General features: G+C 45.7%; 1 protein-coding gene across 3 annotated transcripts in view; it reads right to left on the bottom strand.

Annotated features, from left to right (window-relative positions):
• Nucleotides 1-23,875, bottom strand: part of LOC142587440 (cyclin-dependent kinase-like 4) — a 96,775-nt gene that overhangs the window by 52,278 nt on the left and 20,622 nt on the right. The window contains exons 1-2 of one of the 3 annotated variants that reach the window (XM_075698462.1): nucleotides 17,717-17,949; nucleotides 762-957 (exon numbers count right to left, since the gene is read on the bottom strand). In XM_075698462.1, coding sequence (XP_075554577.1) covers nucleotides 762-929 — 168 coding nt within the window. In that variant the 5' untranslated portion in view covers nucleotides 930-957; nucleotides 17,717-17,949. Of the gene's footprint in view, nucleotides 1-761; nucleotides 958-17,246; nucleotides 17,424-17,716; nucleotides 17,950-23,875 lie in introns of those variants that run through there. The other 2 variants (XM_075698460.1, XM_075698459.1) reach the window with 2 other exon arrangements.

The following is a 23,875-nucleotide window of genomic DNA, read 5'->3' as shown; positions in this document are numbered from 1 at the left end:
TTACGGTGCGCACATAGACAAAGGGACCGAAAGAACGCGCTTGTCTTCGTCGTCCTTTCGCTCCCTTTTTCTTTGTACGTGCTGTAAGTGAAGTTTGCAATGTGTCCCGTCACCTGCTTGTTTTTGTAACCTAATACTGGAGCCATCCTCAGTCTGCAACTGGTAGTATTCAGAGTGTTCTGTGACAAACAAATAATCTGCTGAACATTCTGCTTCTTTGTTTAGTTGTTCGTGGAGTTTATTAAAACGAATGCCCAAGCATGTTTGCCGAACGGGTTTGTTGCAATGAGGCATTCGTTTTGCCTCACGTATGACATCATGTTCTTTCAGCAGTGTTTTGCTTGTAAGTAAGTCAACCACAAAATTGTTGCCAACATTTCCAGTTAGGACTGAACACACGAAAGACAACATGGTTGCCGACAGAAGGAAATACGCAGTAGGTTCAATGTTGTATAGAAAGGTGTAGAGTGCCTCAGGCTGGCTAGCCGATGTTTCGATAGGTGGACATATCTTTGACAAGGGCTGCTTTGTCAGTCTTGCCGTGTTACGTTTAATAGGCTAGTGTAGTGGTGTCACAAAGCATCGCCACAGCTCGTGACACCATCCCGCAAACTTGTTAAAATTGACGCGCCAAGGATGACAACACCACTTTTCACAAAGATAAGTCCACCTATCGAAATGTCGGCTAGCCAGCCTAAGGCGTCCAACGCCTGTTTATACAACTTTCAACGTTAACAAACAAGTCATTCATGCCTCTTTACCTTGAGCATGCGGATCTCCCGCAGCGCAATCTTCTTGATAAGTGGGTCGTCCTCTGTTTCGACGTATTTCTTGACAGCCACCAGCTGGCCGGTGTCCCGAACCCGGCACTTGAACACCACTCCATACGAGCCTTCTCCAATCTTGGATATCTTCTCGTACTTCTCCATCAGCGGCGTGTAGTAGTACCGGTTCCGCCTGCACAAACGTAACGGTGATTTCAGGCTTCATTGTTGCGTTCTCAGATTATGTCGCATGTAAGGGCTTGTGCGATTTTATTACGCAAGGACAAGCATGTTCTATAACTAAGGACACGGAGACTTCTCACAATGTATCGTTCTCATTCTCATAAGCACAGTAACCCACATTTGACGCCCTTTTCTTCATGGCTACTTCTGGTATGTTTACGGCTGAATACAGACGTACAGACTTTTGAGTTATTTCGTTTGGTACACCTACTGGAACTATAGCGCTTAAGCGACACGGGAAGGAAAAATACAAAATCCGTTTGATTAACGAACATGGAGGATACGACACGAAAGGAAGCAAATGATTGAAGGGTAGGAAAGCCATATTAAAGAAAACCATATTGAAACTTCGTGCCTGCGGAACCTAAACCTAGAGTTTATCAAAGTTCGCCAAGAAGCAAAAATATGTAATGAAGAAACATAATCTATTTAGTTTATCAGCAAACATCAGGGACGCCGACGGAAGGTCTAAGATGGTAATAAGATCAAACAAATTCATAGACTCCTTGACTGGCGCGTAGATATTTTGTGAGTCACAGTGCAAACTTAGGACTGACTTCAAACAAACCACTAAGTACCTTAGTAAATGGTTGTGCGTTAGTAGAACCACGATGCATCCTTCCTAGACGGTCGTTATCGAACGGGTCTGCTAGTTTCTTTCAGTCATTCGACCACCAGGAAAACTAACATATGTACACCGTGATAGACGTGACTCCCATCGAATGCATGGATTTCCGCAGGCGACTCAATTTGTGTGCGGAGGCCAATTGATTGTCTTGGCGTTGCCACGAGAAACAGCAGGGGCAGCGCTTTGCGAGCTGGACCAAACGTTCACTGTTTTTTTTTATTTCGGACAGACAACGCACGACCGCTCGGCAGACGATTACACGTTCTGAATCGGCAAAGTTCACTGGAATTTTTCACATTCCCCCAAATTTCCGATATACAAAAGTTATGCAGACACCTATGCCGATGGTTGACTGTGTAATCAAATAGGCAAATAGGCAAATAGGTCTAAAGTCCATTCGTCTTATTAAAGGAATTAAGCGTTTTAAGACCAACAGTTATGGCAGCGAGGACATTAGGAAGCGTTTTATGTTTTACTCCGTAATTTCGCAGAGCACAGATGGGTTAATCAGTGTATTTGTAGCGTTGTCGGAGCCCTCTCCAGCAGCCGCCACCGGAAACGGGTAGCGGGAGAAGTGGGAAGCTATTCTAGAACGCTCCACTGCAGCCGCTAAACCATCACCGACCCGAAGCTTCCAAGCGAAAGCACGGTTCTGGCAGCCCGGGCTATTCGCTAACACGCCGATTTGCGTAGCGTTTGTCAGACCACGCATATCTACAGCTGAGCAGGACCCTGATCTTCACTACATCCACATAGCCCTGGTCCTTCACCAAAAACTGAAAGAAAATTTATTTTGCCGTTTCACCAAACTTTTATGTAGAACAGGCACGTTTCTGAAAACTAAGTTCATTCATCTGATATATTTACAGCTACCGCTCGGCGACGAACGCATCCCACGACTCGCTTGCGGGAGTGCGCGTGCTTTTCGCATCGGCGCATTTCTATCGGCGGTGAAATTCTGACCACGAACGACAACGGTCGAAAGAGCCGAACAAAGTTATTCGGTGCAAAATTTGCTATCTACTTTCCAACCGTCGAGCTGCACTTCATTGCGTAGCACATTTCACTTCCATTGCGATGTCCGATTCACTGACGCTGCTCTTCAAGACCATTGAATTGAGCTCCCACGCAGTCGAAAAACTCCACAGAAATACATATTTGCGTATCATGCCCAACATGAGAGGAAATACAAAAGCCATTCATTCTTCCTCGCCAGACTAAACAAGATCTAGTCTTGTGAAATACCTTTGAACACAAAGTTCGCGTTATCTTATTGCCTCGCGTTCGCCCGGAAGTCTTTATTCATTTGTGCCTCGTCGCATCACCGCCAGAGCGGAGCGATATTCCAACCGGCTTGTCTCCGAAAGCGACAACTGGCGACACCTGCCTGAGGGTGCATTTGCCGCATCAAACAGCGCAGATCGCTCCCCTGACTCGGTCGCAAATCAGGTCGCATGGCGTCTCTTTCAAGTCATCCAGTCGTGTGCTACTTGATCTTCTACGGACAGCATTTGCTCACGGTCGCAGCAGAACGTAGCAATATGCTGATGTTATTTTAAATTGGCGGCTTCTATAGCAGACGAATGTACAGTCAAACACAGAAGTTTACGAGACACGATCGGCAGAGAAGCCAAATTACCGCATAATTGGCGCACATGATTATTCCAAAGTTAAAATTTCGAATACGAAGTTTCACTACGTAGCAGTATTTATGACTAAATAGCAATTCAATAAATTAGAAGCGTCATGCCTTAACCGAGCGAAGTTTACATTTACGGTGCGGCGATTCTGCAGTACCGCCTTGCCCATTAAAAACAATAAATGCAATGAATTAAATGAACCAAGTGCCCACACAGTTTTGTGGCGGACTGTAAACAGTGCGTCACCAAAGCGGCGAGAGGAAAGTGTGCGCATCAGAAGGGAGGTCTACTGCTCTGTCGTGACATGATTGCACTGTACTGTAAAGATTGTACCCTCTTGAGGTAGAAGTTTCTAGCAGCACACATGTATTCCTAGTTCTACAGCTCCACTTTGACACGCTTCTGCACCATGCCAGGACAACTCAAGCCATGTGCTCCCACGAAGAAATCAGTCGTTTCCGGTTGCTGGCCTGGTCCGTTGCTCGTGTATTTTCGTAGGCTAGCACATATCTTCATAGATAAGATCTCCCTTCGGTCCCCAAGCGTTTCTTACAAATACGAATATTTTCGATTATTGCCCGCGACTGTATCGGAGGTTTGGCTACTTAAATGCCTGTTGTCTTGTAATCGTTCCTAAAAACTAACAAAAAGACTAAACGTGAGAACAACATAGAGAAAAAATACAAATAATTCGCACATTTTGCTATCACTTACAGTAAAACTCAGGTTACATACCGAAAACACGAGACTAAGTTGTGAGCATATGTTTACATATCGCGCCTAATGCATGATCAGCCCTTGACCTGTGACAAGCATCAGTAATATCTACTTATCATGAAATGGTTCAGAGCAGAGTGACTAAGAAGTCCCCAACTTGGAAAGGTTGTCATTGGGTTGTACTCATGAAAAAAAAACACACAATAAAACACACAAAATGCAAATGGCACGAGGAAGTTGTGAAGACGTTACCATAGTACTATACCCAAGGAACTATAATGGCGTCGCTGTTCACGAGATAATCGTGCAAGGATGTTACAGCTTCTGCTAATTTAAAGAGACAGGACCATGGGCTCGTCGCAGCACATTCATTGGAGATTGAGCACTCTTCTGTAAAAGGCGCAAACAGTGAATTTTATCCTCGTGTCCTCTCCTACCTTTTGAGCTTCTAACTAGCGAGGGTGTAAACTCGACCTTGCGAAAGCAGGCGCTCACGCCTGAAGCGGTAGCGTTCCCGATAGTTGCCTCGAGTGGAAGAACATCGTAGGTGGCTGCAGGCAAGCGCTGGCCGGGAGCTTCTCCTTGGTCATCAGTCGCTAACAGTCGTGCGACGTCTGTCAGGCCTGGCATTCCAAGAACAAGAGACCGCTAACGAGGCGAAATGACCCATATTCTCTCACGACTGCTCGTGAGCTGTCGCAGGCTGGAGTTGTCAGTCATCGGGGCTAATGTGTTAGCAAGGCAATTTAACACCACACACTGGTGCACTCAACGGCAAAGAGGTCGATCACTCGAGCATCGCGCGTCGTGGGAACTAAATGGTGTTCACAGGGCAGTGTACACAATGCGCCATAGTGGCATCATCCTCTTCGGCAAAGTGTGACGACATCGTTGCTTGTGAAAAAAATATGCACGGTGGCAAATGATGAAAGCCAAACTTTTATAAGCCGACAGGACACAATGGCGCATTACGATAAGAAACGCCCAACGGGTTTGTGCGACGAACGTGTCCTGTAACCGGTCCGTGACTGTCATCGGCTATTCGCCGTAACTCGCACATCGAAAGTAAGATTTATTCAGACGGGATATTTTCGAAAAATCATTTCAGGTGATACTAGAAACACTCGGCATCGGACGCGTCAAAGTAGAGCCAGGAAGCATACCGGTCACCCTGCGAAAAGAGCGAGATCGTCCCAGCGCAGAAACGCTGTCAGCCGCATCCGCCGACGCGCCCCGTGCCGAGTCAACCTACACATACACAATATGGTAGCTAGAGTAGCGACAGCTTTAACTCGGTGGGATAGACGACGACGACATGCGAAATGGTGAACATGGTAGAAAAACAATGCTTCGCTTTAAATATGTTATATATCTGCTAAGAGCTATCGGGCATGCGTTCTTTTTATCGACGTATGGACTTGGGGCTCGCTTGATGATGTTGCTTCGAACACTGGATAAGATATTTACGCCGGCCCAAGTGTTGCTATGGGAGATTACGAATCCCGCGTGTTTCGTTACCGATACAATGGTTCGGCTGGTCTGACAGCGAAGGTACCGTGCACAGTGGATACGTGAACGGAATGACAAACAGTACGTCGACCTCGTTGAGGTCGGGTCACATCGACTGTGCCTTCGCGCCTTTTACTAGGCGCATTTTCATCATCTGGTTTCTCTGACCCTTCCCGGAAATGTAGGCGCCGGATTAGGCAGTGCGAGGGCTGACCTGACCTGCAACATAATACAGTGCTCAAATTTGGCCTGGAATGTGGACCTTAAGTGAGTGAGTGCATTCACTAAAGGTCAATAAGCGATTTTTCCTTTATGTGCAACGGGGTATTTGTCGACTTTAGTATGCAACGGTGCAACGGTTTAGTATGCAGAAAATACGGCGAGAGCCCCGGGGAGGAACGCCATTCCAAGCTATCTTAAACAGAAAAGCATCTCCCTTTATATATATCCACTGCAAGAATGGATAACCTCACATACGATTAATCATAAAATTTCTTTATCCAGCATGCAAATGGGCTTCCATTCTATTGAAAGACTTTCGCAGATTTATGCCAACCGGAGCAACTTAAACATTAAGGACTTCGTCAAGGATTCGCTTAATGGAAAACAGGGCACCTTGGGGCGCAGCGGGGGCAGATGTCCCGGTGCCATCATCGCAGATTCTTCGAAAGGGCCACCCATAACGGGATGAGACGCCTAGATAACCAGTAGGCGCGTTTCCCAGCATGCCAATATACGCAGACGTCACTGCCGACGGGACGCCGGTCTCAAGAAAACTGTAATGTCGAGGTCAGCCAAAAGGCTGACCTCAGCGGGTATTGCGTCTAGGCAAAAGGCCCAGACGCGACACCGGGAAAATATTTGTCAATTTGAGGCCCAAATCTACATTTTGCCCAGAAGGAACCACAAACTTCGGCCACTGCTAGCTGACCTCTAAAAGGAAGTCGGTTAAACGCAATGTGATCAACGAAAATTAAGAGTTAGTGGCTAAGCAGGAAATGAAGTTGTCTTTTCGAGTGAGGTGCACCAAGGTATTTTTTTCTTAATTTATTTATGGTACCTTAACGGCCCCAGAGATGGAATATTACATGAAGAATGTGCCGAGTTTTATAAAACGGTGACTCTAGAACAGTCTCGAAATGATGTAGGTCGGCGTGGTGCACGGCGTTCGCGGGCGGAACGTTCCATTCCCTTGCTGTTTTTGAAGAACAGAGCGCAGATGGGCCATAGTTTGCACCGGGGGAGGATATACCGTTTTAATAAAGCTTATGTGGCTGGACTGGAGATGAGCTGTTGATATAGCTTGAATTTCAATTGGCATGTGATAAATTTTCTGAAAAAGACGCCGTCTAGCGATATATAACGTCGTGATTCTAAATTAGTAAGACAGGCATGAGACCGGCAGGAAACGCTAAGTTAGGAATAAATAAAATGGGCTCCACGATTTTGAACTGATTCACGTCTATTATACAGGTTAAGGTGATGAATATCCCAAATGAAACACGCATATTCTAACAAAGGGCGGACACGTGTAATGCATGCTAGTAAGTTCACTAATTGGGGAGCGAGTCTCATGTTCTGGTCAAAAAGACTAAGAACGCCATTGGCCTCACTAACCATGCTAGTTATGTGCCGTAATCAAGTTAGCGTGCTTGAAATGGTTAAACCGAGGTATTTGTACGATTAAATGGACGATATGATGGTTTTGTTAAAGTGTACGATCATGTGAACAAAACGTGTGTGCCTCTGCTGTTGTCTTTGTCAGTATGGGGGCGAAGGACTCCCTCAAGCCATCCTTGAATGTCTTCTCCCTTCGCCTCCCATCACATGTATATGTGATGAACTAATAATTAATGAATCAATCAATCAATCAATATATCTGAGCCGTATATGACGTACATTACTGATTGCGATACTGTCTGCGATGGAACGAAACAAGTTTTATCTTTCTAGTATTGATAGACACTAGCCATTTCTCACACTGTGATTTAATAAGCTCGAGGTCATTTTGAAGCATGCCAATGTGGAAAGTGTTATGGGACGATAAATGATGCAGTCATCTGCGTAAAATGGATTGTTAGAAGAGATGTCAGTAGGAAGATCATTAATGCCAATTACAATGAGTAGGGGTCAGAGAACTGTGCATTGTGGTACGCCTGAAAGTACATGAGATCGTCTTGATGAGTGCGCCTTTGCTCATAAAAACTGATCCTAGTTAGCGAGGAAGCTATAACCCTTGATGATTACGTTTCAAAGAGAATTGGGGCTTTCATGTAGACTGCATTGCTGGTTCATTTCTTATTGACATTTTACACCGAGAACGCCGCCACATGCCACCGCAGCCTTTCATGACTACGGCACAAAAACGACCATGAAAGTCACATTAAGAGCTTAGCATTAAAGAAAAATGCTGTTTCTCTCGAAGGCAAAGCACTCAAAGCAATAACAGAGTGTAGTATTGCTCTCGAGCTTCTCACGTTGTGTTTTAACAACACGCGGAGGTTACATGGCTCGATGCACTACGCGAGACCACATCTGCTACGCGGCAGAAAACGCCCTCGCAGATGCCAGGCATGTCACTACGCTGTCGCGATGAGGAATGCAGGCAGCGGCGTTACAGGGGCGTCGCACCTTGACAGCGCACAAGATGTGACCGACGAGAAACCGTTTGCGTTTGTCAGTGCTCAACCAAATGATTTCATACATTAGGCTGACATTTGCTGTCGGTTCCGCTTAGACCACTGTACGCATTACCATGCGGTATGCACACAGCTATACAGACGGGACGTCGGTGTTTGTGCGCACAACGCTCACGCCAGCAGGAAAAGCGACAAAGCTGCCCTAGCTCTGGCAGAGCCAATTGAGCAGAGCGCATGTAATTGCTATCGCAGTAAAGCTGTGCGCATGGCCCACGGCTAATTGGAGACATTTCAGCGCTTCGCGCTGAAGGTTGTATGGATGATTGATCAATTAAGCGAGAAATATATTTTTACCTCAAGAATGAGCAGCTAAATACAGAAAGGCTTCGAATTAGCAACAACAACTGAACTTCTTTAACGCGCATAGAAGACAAAGCGCACGACTGCCTATGTATTTTGCCTCTGCTAGTCCGCCTATGCGAACTCAAATAGAACCTGTGACTTCAGGCTGAACAGGGAGCAACATTGGTGCTGAGGTACCGCAATATGGTTCGTGGTGCTAACAAAAATCATGGCATGAAAATTACCGTATTAATGTAGAGGAAAGAGAGCTGAGCGGATTGAGAGTGATGCATATTTGTTAATGCCACTGAAGACACCAGACACGCAGCAGGAAATGAAACACCAACGGGAGTTCCAACTGACACTTTGGCAAGGTGGAACTGGAAATGCAAAACCAATACAACGCCGTTTAGCTTTTTCATTTTTTTTTACTTCGGGAAACGACCTTTAGGAATACAATACTACATTTTCAGACAACGCTATCGCCACATGATACTGGCGTATGAAAACAATATTAGAATTACAATTTTCACAGCGGATGTGGTTGTTCGTAGCCTGTTCATGTGACATTGTCTATATTTCACCTTTGATGCGCACCCAGCGACATTGATCTTTTGAAATGATGGATTTCAACCCCGACAATAACAAAGAGTTAATTAAGACTGTCATCTTCAAATAGGAGATCTCGTTGTCAAAAAACGGCCGCATCATGTAAGCACACGACCTCCGGTGTGTCGGCACCAGTCAAAGCATTGCGAAGCCCTGCTTTGCGACCTTCAAATTGGCGGTATCATACGGCAACAATGACTTTGCACGCAGAGAGTACAAAGTAATTGCCAGAATGCTGTCTTCATTATCAGTTATCGTAAGTATTCGACAATAAACCTGCGGGCTCCTCACGAGTAAGTGACTCGTCGACCAACCTGACAGCTTCCACAGTCAAGACACAAAAGTTATCCGCGGCCCTTTCTCCTTGTCGAGCAGGTTCTCCTGTACGTCAAAACGAAGCTCCTCTCTCCTCAAATTCCCTCGGTTTGGACATTTCGGCCATCCCTCCATAGGACCCTTGCCTCATCTTTTTCGCGTCCTCCACATATGGGATCTATCTGGCACCTGTTCACATACAGAAGAACCTACTCAACTTACCGACAGGCCTAAGTAAATAACATTTATCTTTCCTTAACTTGGACGTGAGTCCTAATGTTTCGGTGACTGTGAAGTATCCACCCGGACCCGCCGTGGTTGCTCAGTGGCTATGGTGTTAGGCTGCTGAGCACGAGGTCGCGGGATCGAATCCCGGGCACGGCAGCCGCATTTCGATGGGGGCGAAATGCGAAAACACCCGTGTACTTAGATTTAGGTGCACGTTAAAGAACCCCAGGTGGTCAAAATTTCCGGAGTCCTCCACTACGGCGTGCCTCATAATCAGAAAGTGGTTTTGGCACGTAAAACCCCATAATTCAATTTAAGTATCCACCCAAAAACCATTTTCTGTGGAAGGCAACGGCAGTGAAAAATCAAGAGTAAGAAATTGTCAAGCAGCTACCAGCAACGCTGGCGCAGTGGTTATGTCATCCTGGTGCATAGCGCGAGGTAGCGGGTTCGAATTCCGAAAAAGTCGGTTGTATTTCAATAAGGGAAAAATGCAGAAATGGTCCAGTACTCAGATTTAGTTGCCGGTTAAAGAACCAAAGCTGGTTAAAATTAACGGGGCGTCTTCAACTACGATACCTATCATAGCCCCAGTGTTGCTTTAAGACGTCGAATCCCACGAAATAGTCAACTGTAAAATTACAGAGTGACACGCAAAAATTACTCAACAGCGACTGCGTGTAAAAATCAAACATTGCGAGGATTGAACTCTGAAAACAGACGAAGAACAACTGCTCGGGTGATAGAAGGGAGAATGCTAAAGTCAATTTCCCTTGGGTCAGGAAGGAACAATAGCCTCTCGGAAGCACTAATACTGCCATGCACCACTGAAAGTTTCGAAGGTAATATTTTTCGCGTGCTTTGTCGGTACAAGGTACCGTCAGGGCCAAGGCCGTCTCCGTGCCGTACAGCCGCTCCCATATATAGGCGCCATACGTCATTCCTTTTACAAGCGCAATACTCCATCGCGCACGGCTCCAGGGATTGCGTGCGAGTAGCATATTAGCTCGCTTCCAGGAAATTCCTCCCCGACTGCCACGCTTCGGGAGACACCGACGGGATCAATAGCGAGCACGGTGTTCTCTCAGTCACCAACGTCGCCATGATATATCCGTAGTCGCGAAACAGGTCGCGATGTGCATCACGGCAAAAACGGTATGATGAAGCAATGACGATGATACCATGACACTGGCGGCATAATCACAATTCAATGACCAATGAACTGCAATGAAATCACGACGGTGGCCTAATCGCGAATGAATGGGGAGAGCATGATTACATCAGAATGAAATCTGTGGAACAGCGAAGGCGGCATGACGATGACCGCGTGACGTCAATTCCATGACCTTTCTAAAATCATAACGGTATTAGGACGACAGCGTGACGATGACGGCATGACAACAATGGGATGACCACGACTGTATGACGACGATGGCAAGATGTCATGACGATGGTTCGAAGACAGCACGGAGAAACTGGAATGACGACAATGGAATGACGACCACGGCATCATGACCACAAGCACATGGTCTAAGCTAGAGCACAATTTTGGTCACTGGGCTGGCATAAGAGGCTAGATAATTAAATAACACCAAAGGTCCCAAAGTAGGCTAAGAATACTAGTCACACCCACAATATCATAAGCTTAACAGCACCAATTTTTTAACAGATGTCAACTAGAGTGAATATGTTCTATATTTGTGCCACTTCATTTCATATCTCTTGTGAAATGGCTGCCTCTTTGCGGGAATAAGTGGTGTACAAATCATCATACCCCTGAGGGTTGCCTGTGAGTAAAAGAATCCAACCTCGAAGACCATGCTATTGCAAACTGCATACACCGAAAGTGGTTGCGGCGCCGGAAAGACGTCATGGTCGCCGTTTTTAGACACCACTTGTTACGAGACTGTCATATCTTAAATTTCATTCACTTTATAGGCTCTCAATGACGCAGTTCTCCACATCATAACAGTACTTGTTTTCAGTTCTGAGACAAAGAATATTATTGTTGATGTGTAGTCTTGCCTGACTATTGATTTTGGTAACTTTTGTTAGGATATTTGTTATTTAAGGTGTTTAATTCTCTTGGTGCAGAAACAATGATGCCTGAATATTTTGTTAGGAATAGAAAGACCAAAAAACTTCCGAGAGAACCTGTTCCCCGAAATATGCACACACACACATGCTAATCCAACTTCCATTCTAACATTTTTCATGCACATGACGGCAAACAGACGACGGTGAATACTAATGTAGGATACACGTTTCAATGTTCTTAAATGTTGCATATCTCTAACACAGACATTTCTTGCACTTTGTGCCTTACTGCAGGTATAAGTTACGTCTTCAACCTATTCTGCTCTCACGGAGGTCTCTTCCGTTCTAACAAATGCGACGCATGGCGCTGTCTGATTTTAGTGGTAGTTTTAAAGGCGAATGCCTTCCCATTCGAAGGAGCCAAAGTTGCCTGCTCACAACAAGCGCTCACTTCATTTTCTTTTTCTTCCTAATATGAAACTGTCCGGATCTCTTTGATCCTGTACGTCGCCTCCTGGTCACACGTACTACGCACCCCTTCCAAGTTGTTGGTGTGTTGCCAAGAGCAGATACTCATTCATGACGTCACGGGCCAGGGTTCAATTCCTAGAAGGCGTCTAAGCACCTGTAAAGTAATTCTTGTTTTTTTTTTTTTTTGACTATGACTACCGAGTCATCCTGTCGAAGCCAGATATATTGGCATGTAAAAGTGTGTAGTGGTAGGCAAAGAAATGCTCTTGCATTTAAGAAAGAGGAAATACTTCGGCGATTCCTTAAGAGGAAGCTTTAGCTCGGCCGTTCCTAAGTACGTGTAAAAGGAGAATTTGTTTTTCTCGGCAACCACAGCACCAAGTTTGACAAGGTTTGTTGCATTTAAAAGAAAAAAACTTCAAATCTAGTGGCTGTTGGTCTCAAATTTTTTATTTAGGTCGTCATATTTTGTTGAAAATTGGCAAAAATAAAAATTTTCAAGAACGAAACTGTCAAGTTTACGACTGTGTAACTCATCAAAAAAAATTATACCACAATTCTCTGAAATGAAACTAATAAAACATCTAAAGAAAATAAATATGATACGTTAAACATGAATCTAAAAAATAGTAATATGGAAATACAGCTTTTGCAGAACGCTTGTAAACAAAGTAACAAATTCACGTAAGATATAAATTGACGTACGGAATTTGCCCGCTGTGAGAAGAGGTTCATTTGCGGCTCCTTATGCAAAGGATAAGCGACCGGGAACGGTGAGACAGCCCAAAGTATTCTCTAAAAAGACGACAGCAATCAACAGCTCGAGCCGAGGCGAGTCGCGCGTTGGCGATGCGGCTGTGCCGCGAGGCGCGTATTCTTCACAATCTCCCCCCGGACAAAAAGAGCCATCTTGGCGCTTTAAGAATCGGGAGGCAGAGGGTCGTGGTAGGGCTTGAGACGCGAGACGTGGACAATGTCACGTACACTCCGGCGCAAGTCTTCAGGTGGTGACAGTGACTCAATGAGAAAATTCACAGGAGATGTTCGCTCCAAGACTCGGTAAGGCCCCTCAAATTTGGGGACGAGTTTCGAGGAAAGTCCCGGCGTTTGGAAAGGGACAGACAGGCACACAAGAAAGCCTGGAGCCTAGGTGGCGTTTGGAAGCGAGTCGGTGCGGTTTTCTTTCTGGCGCTGCTGTTGCTCTGCCGTAAAGGAGCGCGCTAGCTGGCGGCATTCTTCGGCTTGTCGGGCGACGTCGGACAGACGTAGACACTCGGAGGCGTCAGGACAATATAGAAAGAGCGTGTCCAAGGTATGCGTAGGCTCATGGCCATACAGGAGGAAGAAGGGCGAAAATCCCGTAGCGGCCTGTATCGCGGTGTTGTATGCGAACGTGATGAATGGAAGGATGCGGTCCCAGTTACCATGATCAGATGCCACGTACATCGAGAGTATATCACCAAGTGTGCGGTTAAATCGCTCTGTGAGCCCGTTAGTCTGGGGATGGTATACCGTGCTTGTCCGATGAATAATGTGGCATTCCGAAAGCAAACCGACGGCGACCTCGGAGAGGAAGGCGCGACCTCGATCGCTCAGGAGCTCTCAAGGCGCGTCGTGTCGAAGGATGAAGCGATGTAGGACGAAAGAGACTACATCGCGCTGTAGCACTTGGTAAAGCGCCACTTTCGGCCTAGCGTGTCAAATGGTCAACAGCAAATACGATCCACCAGTTGCCGTCTGGTGACATAGGAAGCGGGCCGTATAGGTCGATGCCGACGCCATCGAAGGGTGTGGCAGGGCACGGGAGCAGCTGCAAGGCACCAGACGTGCGTAAAGGCGGCGATTTGCGGCGTTGACAGTCAAGACCGCAATCGAAAGAAGTTTTGTACAAAATTGTACATGCCGCGCCAGTAGTAGCGGTGGCGCATTCGTTCGTACGTCTTGAAAACTCCGGCGTGGCCACACTGCGGATCGTTGTGGAAGGACGCACACATTTCTGACCTTAAGCTGCGGGGAATCACCAGAAGCCACCGACGGCCTTTAGGAGTGTAATTACGTCGGTGGAGCAGCTGGTCACCAATGACGAAATGAACTGCTTGGCGTTTCGGTATACAGGGATGGTCGATGACCCAGATAGATAGTCGAAAATAGAAGCGATCCACGGGTCACGACTTTGTGCAGTGGCAAAGGAGTCCATGTCGAGAAATGACACGGAGTGTGCGGAATGATTTAATGAATGTAAATGATTTAATGGACGCCGTTAACAGAACCGCAATATCTGTTCTTGATACAGAGCTATCAATTTATAAACTTCGTGAGTCTATGTTTTTCTAACTTCCAAATTTTTGAAAATCCTTTTAATAAAATTCAGGCCCTAAATCGGAATTCCACTTTCAACAGTCACTAGAATTTAACTTTCTCTCTCAAATGCAACAAATGTTATTAAAATCGGTCCAGGTGTTATCTCAGAAAAGCGTTTTTGCGTTTTACATGTATTTGAATAAGCCTCATGGGAGCTGGGCCCGAGCTAAAGCTTCCTCTTAAGCTCTGAACTTATCTACTGCAGCAGGCCTTCCCACCGGACACTGCCATCTATCAAACGCGAACGTGCGAGAGAGGCATTTGTTTTATTGATAAGAACTGCAGACAGGGCTACCGAAGAAAGCGGTTCCGTATGCTGCAGCGGTCTTCTACCGGCGTCTGAGTTCTCAGAGAACACAGCTTCTCAACTAGAGCTTTGACGAACCAAGTCGTCGTCGTTTGGCTTAACCTCTAAACTAAATACAAGTATATATGTAAGCCATCAGGTTACAGTTAGATTACAGTGCCAAGAGGCAAAGTGCGCAGATTTACCAAGTGTGGCCGTGTTTCCGGCGGGTGCGTTTCCACTACCTGTAGCTTCTACTACGTTATAATTAAACGGTTCACCATGAGCATATCTCATAATAGCAGCCACATGGTCTGGAAAGAAAATAAGAGTACTCTTAACATCAGCCCTTCCGAAGCACCATTATCGTTGTCGTTTTCCGTGACTGACATAAAACACCCCAGCAAGAGTAAAAGAAACTGGTTCCGCAAATATTAAGAGGACGCTTTAGCTTGGGGGCTACGGTCTAAATACACAAAAAAGAAGATATACCATTTTTCTCGGCAACCACTGCACCAAATTTGATGAAGGTTATTGCATTTAAATGTAAAAATTTTAATCTAGTGACTGTGAATATGCATTCTTATTTAGGTTGTCAAGTTTTTAATAATTTATGTTTATTAATAATAATAATAATAATACTTTACTGATGACTTGAGAACCATAGAACGGAAGAATCAGGCCTGCCAAAGCCGCAGTGGGCTTGAACTGCAGTGCCTGACAGACAGCGACAGAGCCATCAGTAACACGTTATTAGATTGTACACAATAGTGAGAAAAAAAACATACACACGCACACATGACAGGCTTTCGATCACGCATTAATGTGTCTAATGTGTCTAAGAGCCTTTCTGAGACCATATTTCGTCTTCACATCTTGTATGCCTTGGGGAAGTAAATGAAACATTGGTGGGACATAATAGTTACGGAGTCTTCGACCATATCTCGTCTTACAGCGGGGTGTAACATACGGATTCTTCGGTCTCAGGCAACGAACAGGCACATAAGGAATTTTATACTGGCTTATCCAAAAATGCTTTAGGACAACAGTTTCTAGCAGCAAAGAATCGAAATCAGGCAAAGACAAAATTTTGAACACATCAGATTTGTGGGGGACATCATAAGCAACATGCTTCAGAATGCCACGAAGGATGGAGTTGACCCGGTTTACCAAATGTTGAGCGCCATGACCATATGTAGATATCCCATACCCGATTACACTGTAGCATAAGGCATGTACCTACCTTTCCGACAGACAATGGCATATAAAATTTAGTATTATACAAAACACAAGACGCAGCGCGAAGTTTTTTACAAATATATGCTAAATGAGAGTTATGGTCGAAGTGAGAAATGAGGAAATAGAAAATATGGTCAAAAATATGGAGAAATGACAAAATATGGTCAAAAATCGCAAATTTACAGAAAATGAAACGATAATATGTACAACTCTGTAATTCAGCAATTAAATATGGTATCAGAATTCTGTAAATTGCACCTGACAGTACATCTAAAGCGGACAAAAGTGGTATGTTGTACATTGTTTTCAAATAAACCATTAATATGTGAGTAAAAGTTTTGCAACACCCTTAAATAGAATGTAAGAAATTCACGTGAGAATAAATTGACTTATAGAATTTGTCCGCTTTGGATTCTCTAATGAATGCAGCTGACAGAGCTATGATATCGATTTTTAGTGCAGAGCTACCTACGAATTTCCAAACTTCTTGCTTCTATTTTTTTTTCAAACTTACCAGTTTCTAAAAATTTCTTTTGAAAGATGCAGGCCCTCAATTAAAATTCTGCTGCCTACAGTCGCTAGCACTTACGTTTCTTTTTCATATGCAACAAATTTCAATAACATCGGCACAGTGGTTATCTTAGAAAAGTGTTTCTGCATTTTAAATTTATTTCGATAGCTGGCATCGGAGTTGGGCCCGAGCTACGGCTTCCTTTTAAGCTATTCCTTTAGTGGCTGGCTCTTCGTTCATTCTTCCTCAGTCCCACTTCAAATGGCCGCTGACTTTATTTATGTAGGTTTTCTAAATGGTGTAGTGTGCATAACAACGCGACTATGTAACTAGTAGCGTCGGCTGCGAAGTTCATGACAGTGCAAAATCAATCACTAGATAGACCACTGTATTATGCAAGTATCAAGGGGCAACAATCCTGGTAACATGTTACAAGTAGGAGAGAGCCGGGGGGAAATTATTCTGCTGAAATAACAACACTGCTATAGCAATGAAATACATGCTGCGTCATTCACACCTGCTGTCGCCACCATAGAGTCTGTTGCGGTGAACGCCCGCCCCTCTTCCCCCCCCCCTTTCCTTCTTACGTTTCTTCTATGGCAAACCAAAACATCGCTTTGCGAAGGCGGAAGTTCAAAGTTAAGAAATATAAACACCTAAACGCGCATAACTGCGTATCCACAGGCCAGGTGACTGTTAAGCTTTACCTGAACCAAGAAAGCATGTTGAATCCCGTCCAGTTCTGCATTCGGAAACTCGGCCGCAACCACTTCCATAGCTAGCTTGCTCCTGTCTGACCAACTTCTCCAATTCAGTTTTAAATCGGACCAGGAGCAACGCGATCTCAGGCACTGCACCGACTGCCGCGGAGTAGCGTAATGAGCTGTACGCGGGGCACATCGCGTGAGACGCGCGACGAGCTCGCCGTACCTGGAAGGCTACGCCTTCAAATCACGCTGGACGGCGGCCCACGAAAGTGGGGGTGGGGGGGCCACCAGCACAATAGACGTCGGCATCTCTATTGTCCCACCGGATCACGTCAACGGTGGTAGCGGTACAGCGAAGTGGCATGCTTCCACGCTCGTGTTCATTTATTTGCCAGGTGCGCGGCTCCCTCAGCGACCCTTGCACGAGCCCGCTCTAGGCCTATTTGGAGAAATCAGAGCGCATCACTCACCTCTGACACTGCTCACTTCAGGTAGGTGACACGATTTCGCAACGGCGATGTTTCGTAGAAAAACGGACATGTAGCTGGCTTTGCTGCGCCTTTCCGTCTTTGTATCTCTCCCTATCTCAGTGAACTTTCGTCGTGCTTGCTTTTCCGTTCCTTACTGACGAGTCACTGCCAGTGTTCATAACCTCTCGAAGAAAGCCATTCTTCTCGCGACGTCCCTCGTAATATGATCAGACCGGACGACCGGACGGCTACAGTTGAGCAACGCGAACAGACGGCGACATGTCGGCTACGCAGAAGAAATCTCGCGCAGATGTCTTCAGCAGGAGCAGACGGCACCTCGTGGCAACTGGCCGAGTGGTTTCACGTATACAGTGCGTAACAGAACGGGAAAGAAATGTGGCCAGCCTGCCGGTTCGGTGTCTTGCGTGATCGACACGACAGAATGCACGTTGGAAAAGCGGCCAGACAGGCGCAGCCAACGCGCCAATGCACGTCGATACGAAGCGTATGGAATCCCCGCACGCGCCTCAGAAATCACAAAAACAATGAGTAGTGTATACAGAGCTAGCAAAAAGGTGAATGCAGAAAAAAAAAGGGCAAAACAGGCAAAGGATCCTTCGCGCGTTCTCTGTTTATCATAGTAACGGTTGTCATGGGACTTCACAAAAATACTACGTTGCCTTTTTCTTTTTATCGATGGTGCTGCCATCGAGTGGGTAATTTTGTATCCTTACTGGGAGTGGCTCCATCTCCCGCCACATGGCACAACTTCTTCAGTTTGCTTATTATGCGAGAGGAACTCTGCAGCTGTCTGGAGTGGATCAATTGCTCTTGCGACGGACGTGTTTGCGCAAGGTCTCGGAGCGCTTCTTATCTAATCTTCAATAGCTTGTTTGCAAAATATTCTTTTTTTCAAATGCGATCAACTGAGCGCTCAATCAATGAAACTTATATTATATTCCTGTCAGATCTTCTCTGCGGCACGTGATTTCCAAGCAGCCGTCTGCTGCTTGCTTTAGCAAAGCTTAAGTATTTCTAAGTATTGCTTTAAAACAGGGCCATGGGGACAAAAGAACTCACATATTTGGCAACACATCATGTGCTGGCACACGTCGGTAATGTGCGATAATTATTCAATACATAATTATTGGCAATTTTCTAATTATAATTTCCGTATATGTGTCTTTGGGTGCATCTCGCTATTCAATATCGAAGGCCATTTGTGCAGATCTAATGCATGTCATGCATGTTCAATCGCGATCGCTGCGACTGGCGCCAGGTTTGAAAGTTCCATCCATATATTCAGGCATGAATGACATTACCGCTCCGCCCACTTGCTTGTCCGAAAGTGTAAAAGTACCTTTATTATAAAATAGCATCTTCATAATTGCGATCACAGCAACCTCCGTAGTCCAGACATAGCAGCTAAATGGAACACCGATGCACTTTGCTGCGCGTTTGCGATTTTGTAAACCTAGTTATTGCGATACACCAACTCTTTGTTTGCTTGTTTGTTTGTTTGTTTGGTTGGTTGGTTGTTTTCTTCTTTGTTTTAATTTTACGTGCCGTAAATGAGTGGAGTACGCCTATGTCAACTTTTGATAAGGTATGTTTGTTGAAGATATCTAACATGCCACATTTTCCACATAAAGTCCGTGACACGGGAACCAAGAATATATGTCTGGATTTGGCACGGATAAAGTACATGTATCAATAAAATACTTCCGCTTTTCACTGCAGAGGTTGCGGCTCTGACCCAGGGCTCGAGGGAACAAAATTCCTGCGTAAATTCACAGGTAAAAAAGCCAGCAGAATTGTCGAAGCCATCGGGAATGAGAGTGCCGCCACCATATGTGTCAACCCGCATTGCGTCGCATTGACTGAAAAAAAAAAGGTTTCGGTATTTTGTAATTGGGCGGACCAGAAAATGACAATCGCTTTTCATGTATTTTCTTCATCTTCGTCAGCACAGGCTGCATAGCATATAGTCCAATAAATTTGCACACTTTCGGGCTTATCTTGCCCCCAATAAAAGATCGGCATCTATCCCTCTGATCGCCATCTAACCCTCTGCGCTTGCAACTTGTCGCTCAAGAACGCTGTGTAACGCTCATACGCGTTTGTCGTTCGTAAGCTGGAAGTATCAGGTGCACCGTCTTAAAGACAGAAAACAGGTGTAACATAGATTAGGACGAGTTTTTTCATACAATAAAAACCGCAAAGGACGCAATCGTTATTTTTTTTTCTTTTAGAGCATGATGGTATTTTCTATACCAACTCTAGGAATTTCTGAACATCAACCCACCTCAGCAAACTTTCGTATTGTGCGCTCTGTTTTGTAATTCTGTTACCTGCACCAAACCGTTGGAAAGATAACTGTGTAGTTTTCCGGCAAATTAATTTTGAAAATCGGCTTGCACACTCGCTATCCGTGCTTTTGATAGGGTCCGTTGTGGTCAAGTTCTGGTATGAAGTCAACATGGGGGCGGCAGCGAAAACGTTGACATCTTGCAAAGTTGTTTTTAATCTCCTCTGACCCGAAGTCATCGCAAGGGAATGATAAGTTTCGAAGTCGGTCTCATTACGGACTCGTGCTGTAGAAACACACTTAGAAAACACACTTTCTTTTTAAATAAAACGATCAAAGCAACTTCCTTCATAGTGATTAACTGCTTTTGATACAAAACGCTACATACAACTCCGAGTTGTATACATCTACATACCCGAAGTCATCGCAAGGGAATGATAGGTTTCGAATACGGTCTCATAACGGACTCGTGCTGTAGAAACACACTTAGAAAACACACTTTCTTTTTAAATAAAACGATCAAAGCAACTTCCTTCATAGTGATTAACTGCTTTTGATACAAAACGCTACATACAACTTCGAGTTGTATACATCTACATATACAACTCCGAATCCAGACACGACCAGGTCACATGTCTTCCTTCAACTATCCCCTGCACAAGGGAGCATCTTCGAGGTGCCCAATTGCCAGTCATTAAAGCTAGAACGGGCTATTGGCTATTAAATAAGACGTGCTCCCAAAACGGGGTGTACTCCGCTGTGTAGCATTGAGGAGGCTCCTGTCCCCACCACCAAATACGTGTTTTAGCAGCTGTTCTCTGATCACGCTCCCAGCATTAGGCTCCTTCTATGGTAACTTGGTTGATTGGAAAGTGGCAGAAATACCCACCAAGGTCTGGTAGCGAAGCTTCCATAGGAGCCCATACGTTCAGCGGTCCATCGGCGGTTCATGGCGCTTAACGCTATAGTGTACTAGAATAATGTCCTAGTGGCGCGAGCAAGAGGGAGAGGCAATGGGCCGGTTGAAGCAAACGCCAGTAGCCGCCGCTGGTGGCGCTGCTCCGCCTTTTTCTAGCTGCCGGTGCGCGGTCGGGCTGGCTCAGGCATGCTCTGCGGCTGTTTGCTCCGTGTGGTTTCCGAGCCGTGTTACTTTCATTGTGGTCATTCTGGTAAATAACAATGGATGTTTTGAAACAGAAGGCGTCTCTCTGCATTTACTGCACCACAGGAGGCACGATGCCAAAAAGCAAGACGGACTCCCATTGCTACGCTCCGGGCTGCCACAGTGGTTATCCGGGCGCTCGGAAAGCGGCATTGTTCGTTTTAAAGACAGGCTGCGAAGGCTGCCTGAACTTGCTACTGATGACCAAAGAGGCAGCAGGAAATTTGAGGCTTGCAGAGTTTACCCATATGAAAGACAAAGGTGGTTTGTTATATCCTGCCTCCCCTCTGTACCAGTTTGTGGTCAACTTTTTGGAGAAAGACTTCACAACTTGTTTTAGTCTTCTTGAGTTGCATGCAGACAGTGTTTTAGATGTTTTATATGTTGTTAAAGCAAGGCGGCAGCATCAGCTTGGCTTTCCTGATCACTGCGAATCTATGACAGCAGAACTCACTGCCTTCTAGAGAACAACCAGGCTACATTTCTTCACAAAGAGCGTGAATAAGTGTAATGAAAGAAGGCGCCAGGAATCGAAATATATTAAGCTCAGTCGATGTACCTAGAACTCCATGCTACAAGGTGTTCTTGGTTGTGTTTTAACAGTAATAGTTATACTGTGATAAGATGCTCGGTGTCTAGGTAAGGTGCACTTTAAGGTTCCTTTATAGCTGTGCCATTTTCATTGCGAATGCAAAAAAAAAAGCACTAACCTGGCTTTCTTCAAGAGTCGCTCTGACAGTATGCGCTGAAGATGCGGCAGACGGCGCATTTCTTAGGAGCTCAAATTTTGAGAAACATTTTGAGTTTGTATGTGCCCCCCCCCCCCACAATTGTATAGTCAAAAATAAATTCCGGAGTTTAATGTGCAAAGCACACTACAAACTAATTATTCAGCATGCAGTAAAGGGGGGAGGGGCACTTGAATGATTATGACCACGTGGGTTTTATAACCGGCAACAACACTGATATTTTTGCATTTTGCCACCATGAAAATGCAGCCATCGAGACCGTTGTTTTATTCAACGCCCTCGTGCTTACCTGCGCAACGCCGAAGTCGCTACGCACTTTCGTGTCATTCGTGATGAGCAGGCGACTTAAATAGAATAAATATAGCTGCATAGAAGCAAGACAGGCTCAGATATACTGAGTTTCAAGCAGTAGATGAGCAAAAATAAGCTAGGTGAATTGCCAGCTGGCACAGGCGATGCCACGAGCGTAATCAAAGCACCGGACTTCGCTAGCAGACGAAGTTGCCAATGCTACAGTATCGATGTGTGCTTCAAAAACTTCCTTTACATAATACTTTGTTAAGTACAATCCTTGTCTGTCATAATGAAAGAATCATGGCCGTAAGAAACGCTTAGAAAGGCGACCCGCCTCAAAAGTAGCGATTATGAGAGCAGTAGGTCTGCTAGAAAAGGTCGCAGTGGCGACACCTGGTGGCGTCAACGGAAAGGGGCACGCGCGCTCCTTCCCGTTCGTATCACTAGGACATTATTCTAGTACACTATACTTAGCGCCATCTGTATGTGGTGGGAACACTTCCGGCGGAAAAAAAATAATGTGACGCCATATTCGTTAAAAGCAGAAGTGACGTCATATTGTTTTCGAAGGCGCGAAATTTGTTTGTTGGCTTGCTTTTGGAGCTATATTGCCACAGTCGGAAATGTGGGAAAAGGAGGACGATGATGGTGGCCTTGGAGACGACGAAGAAGAGTGTATATTACGTACACAAAGCTTCTTGGCCAATCCCCCATAGTGGGTACGCGCCACTGTCTGGGACACAAGACAAGACAAGACAAACCAAACAAATCTACGCTTGCTGCCTCAGCCATTAAAAGACATGTGTATATAGACGCACGCTTCTTCCTTCCCGTAACATCTTTGGTGGACGTGCGGGGTAATCACTTGCGCAAGACGGAGCTCTGCAGCGCACGTAACCTGGCCGCCATGTCATCCGAAGGAGAGATATCAACCACGGCCCCGTCGTCGCCACCGACGGTCATCCTGGCCCAGCCTCGCGACCCTGGCATGTTTTCCGGGATCGACAACGTTGACGTCGATGACTGGTTGCAAAAATACGAACGGGCCAGCGCACACAACAGGTGGGATAACACGCTTATGCTGGTCAATACAATATTCTACCTCAAGAAAACGGCACGGGTCTGGTTCGAAACACACGATACGAGTTGGGACCAGTGCAAGCAGAAGCTTAGAGATTTGTTGGAAAAGGACCTTGGGACCCGTGTACAGACGTCCACTGAATTTTACGTCGCGTATATCCAGGACGTCCTCGCTCTTTGCCGCAAAGTGGATAACAATGTGGCAGAGGCAGACAAGGTCAGCCACGTTTTAAAAGGCATCGCGGACGACGCGTTTAACCTGATTGTTTACAAGAATGTAACAACGGTCAATGAAATCATTAACGAAAGTCGCCGCTTTGAAGACGCGAAGAGTCGCCGCATAGTTCAACAGTTTACGCGTCTACCTAATAACGCAGCTCCATCGACGTGCGAAGACGTTTGTCCACCGCGTGAGCCTGCCTCCTGCGAGCAGCGTCTCCTGTCACGCCGGTGACGCAGTGCTTTGACGATTCCCGGCCGCTTGTGTCTCTCATTCGGTCGGTAATTCGCCAAGAACTTGCCAGTGTGGGCCTTCCGTCCATCTGTTCCGCCAGCCGTCCTGACTT

Source organism: Dermacentor variabilis, chromosome 7 (assembly GCF_050947875.1).
Source record: "Dermacentor variabilis isolate Ectoservices chromosome 7, ASM5094787v1, whole genome shotgun sequence".
NCBI lineage: Eukaryota > Metazoa > Arthropoda > Arachnida > Ixodida > Ixodidae > Dermacentor > Dermacentor variabilis.
This window is presented reverse-complemented; position numbering and strand designations above follow the sequence as displayed.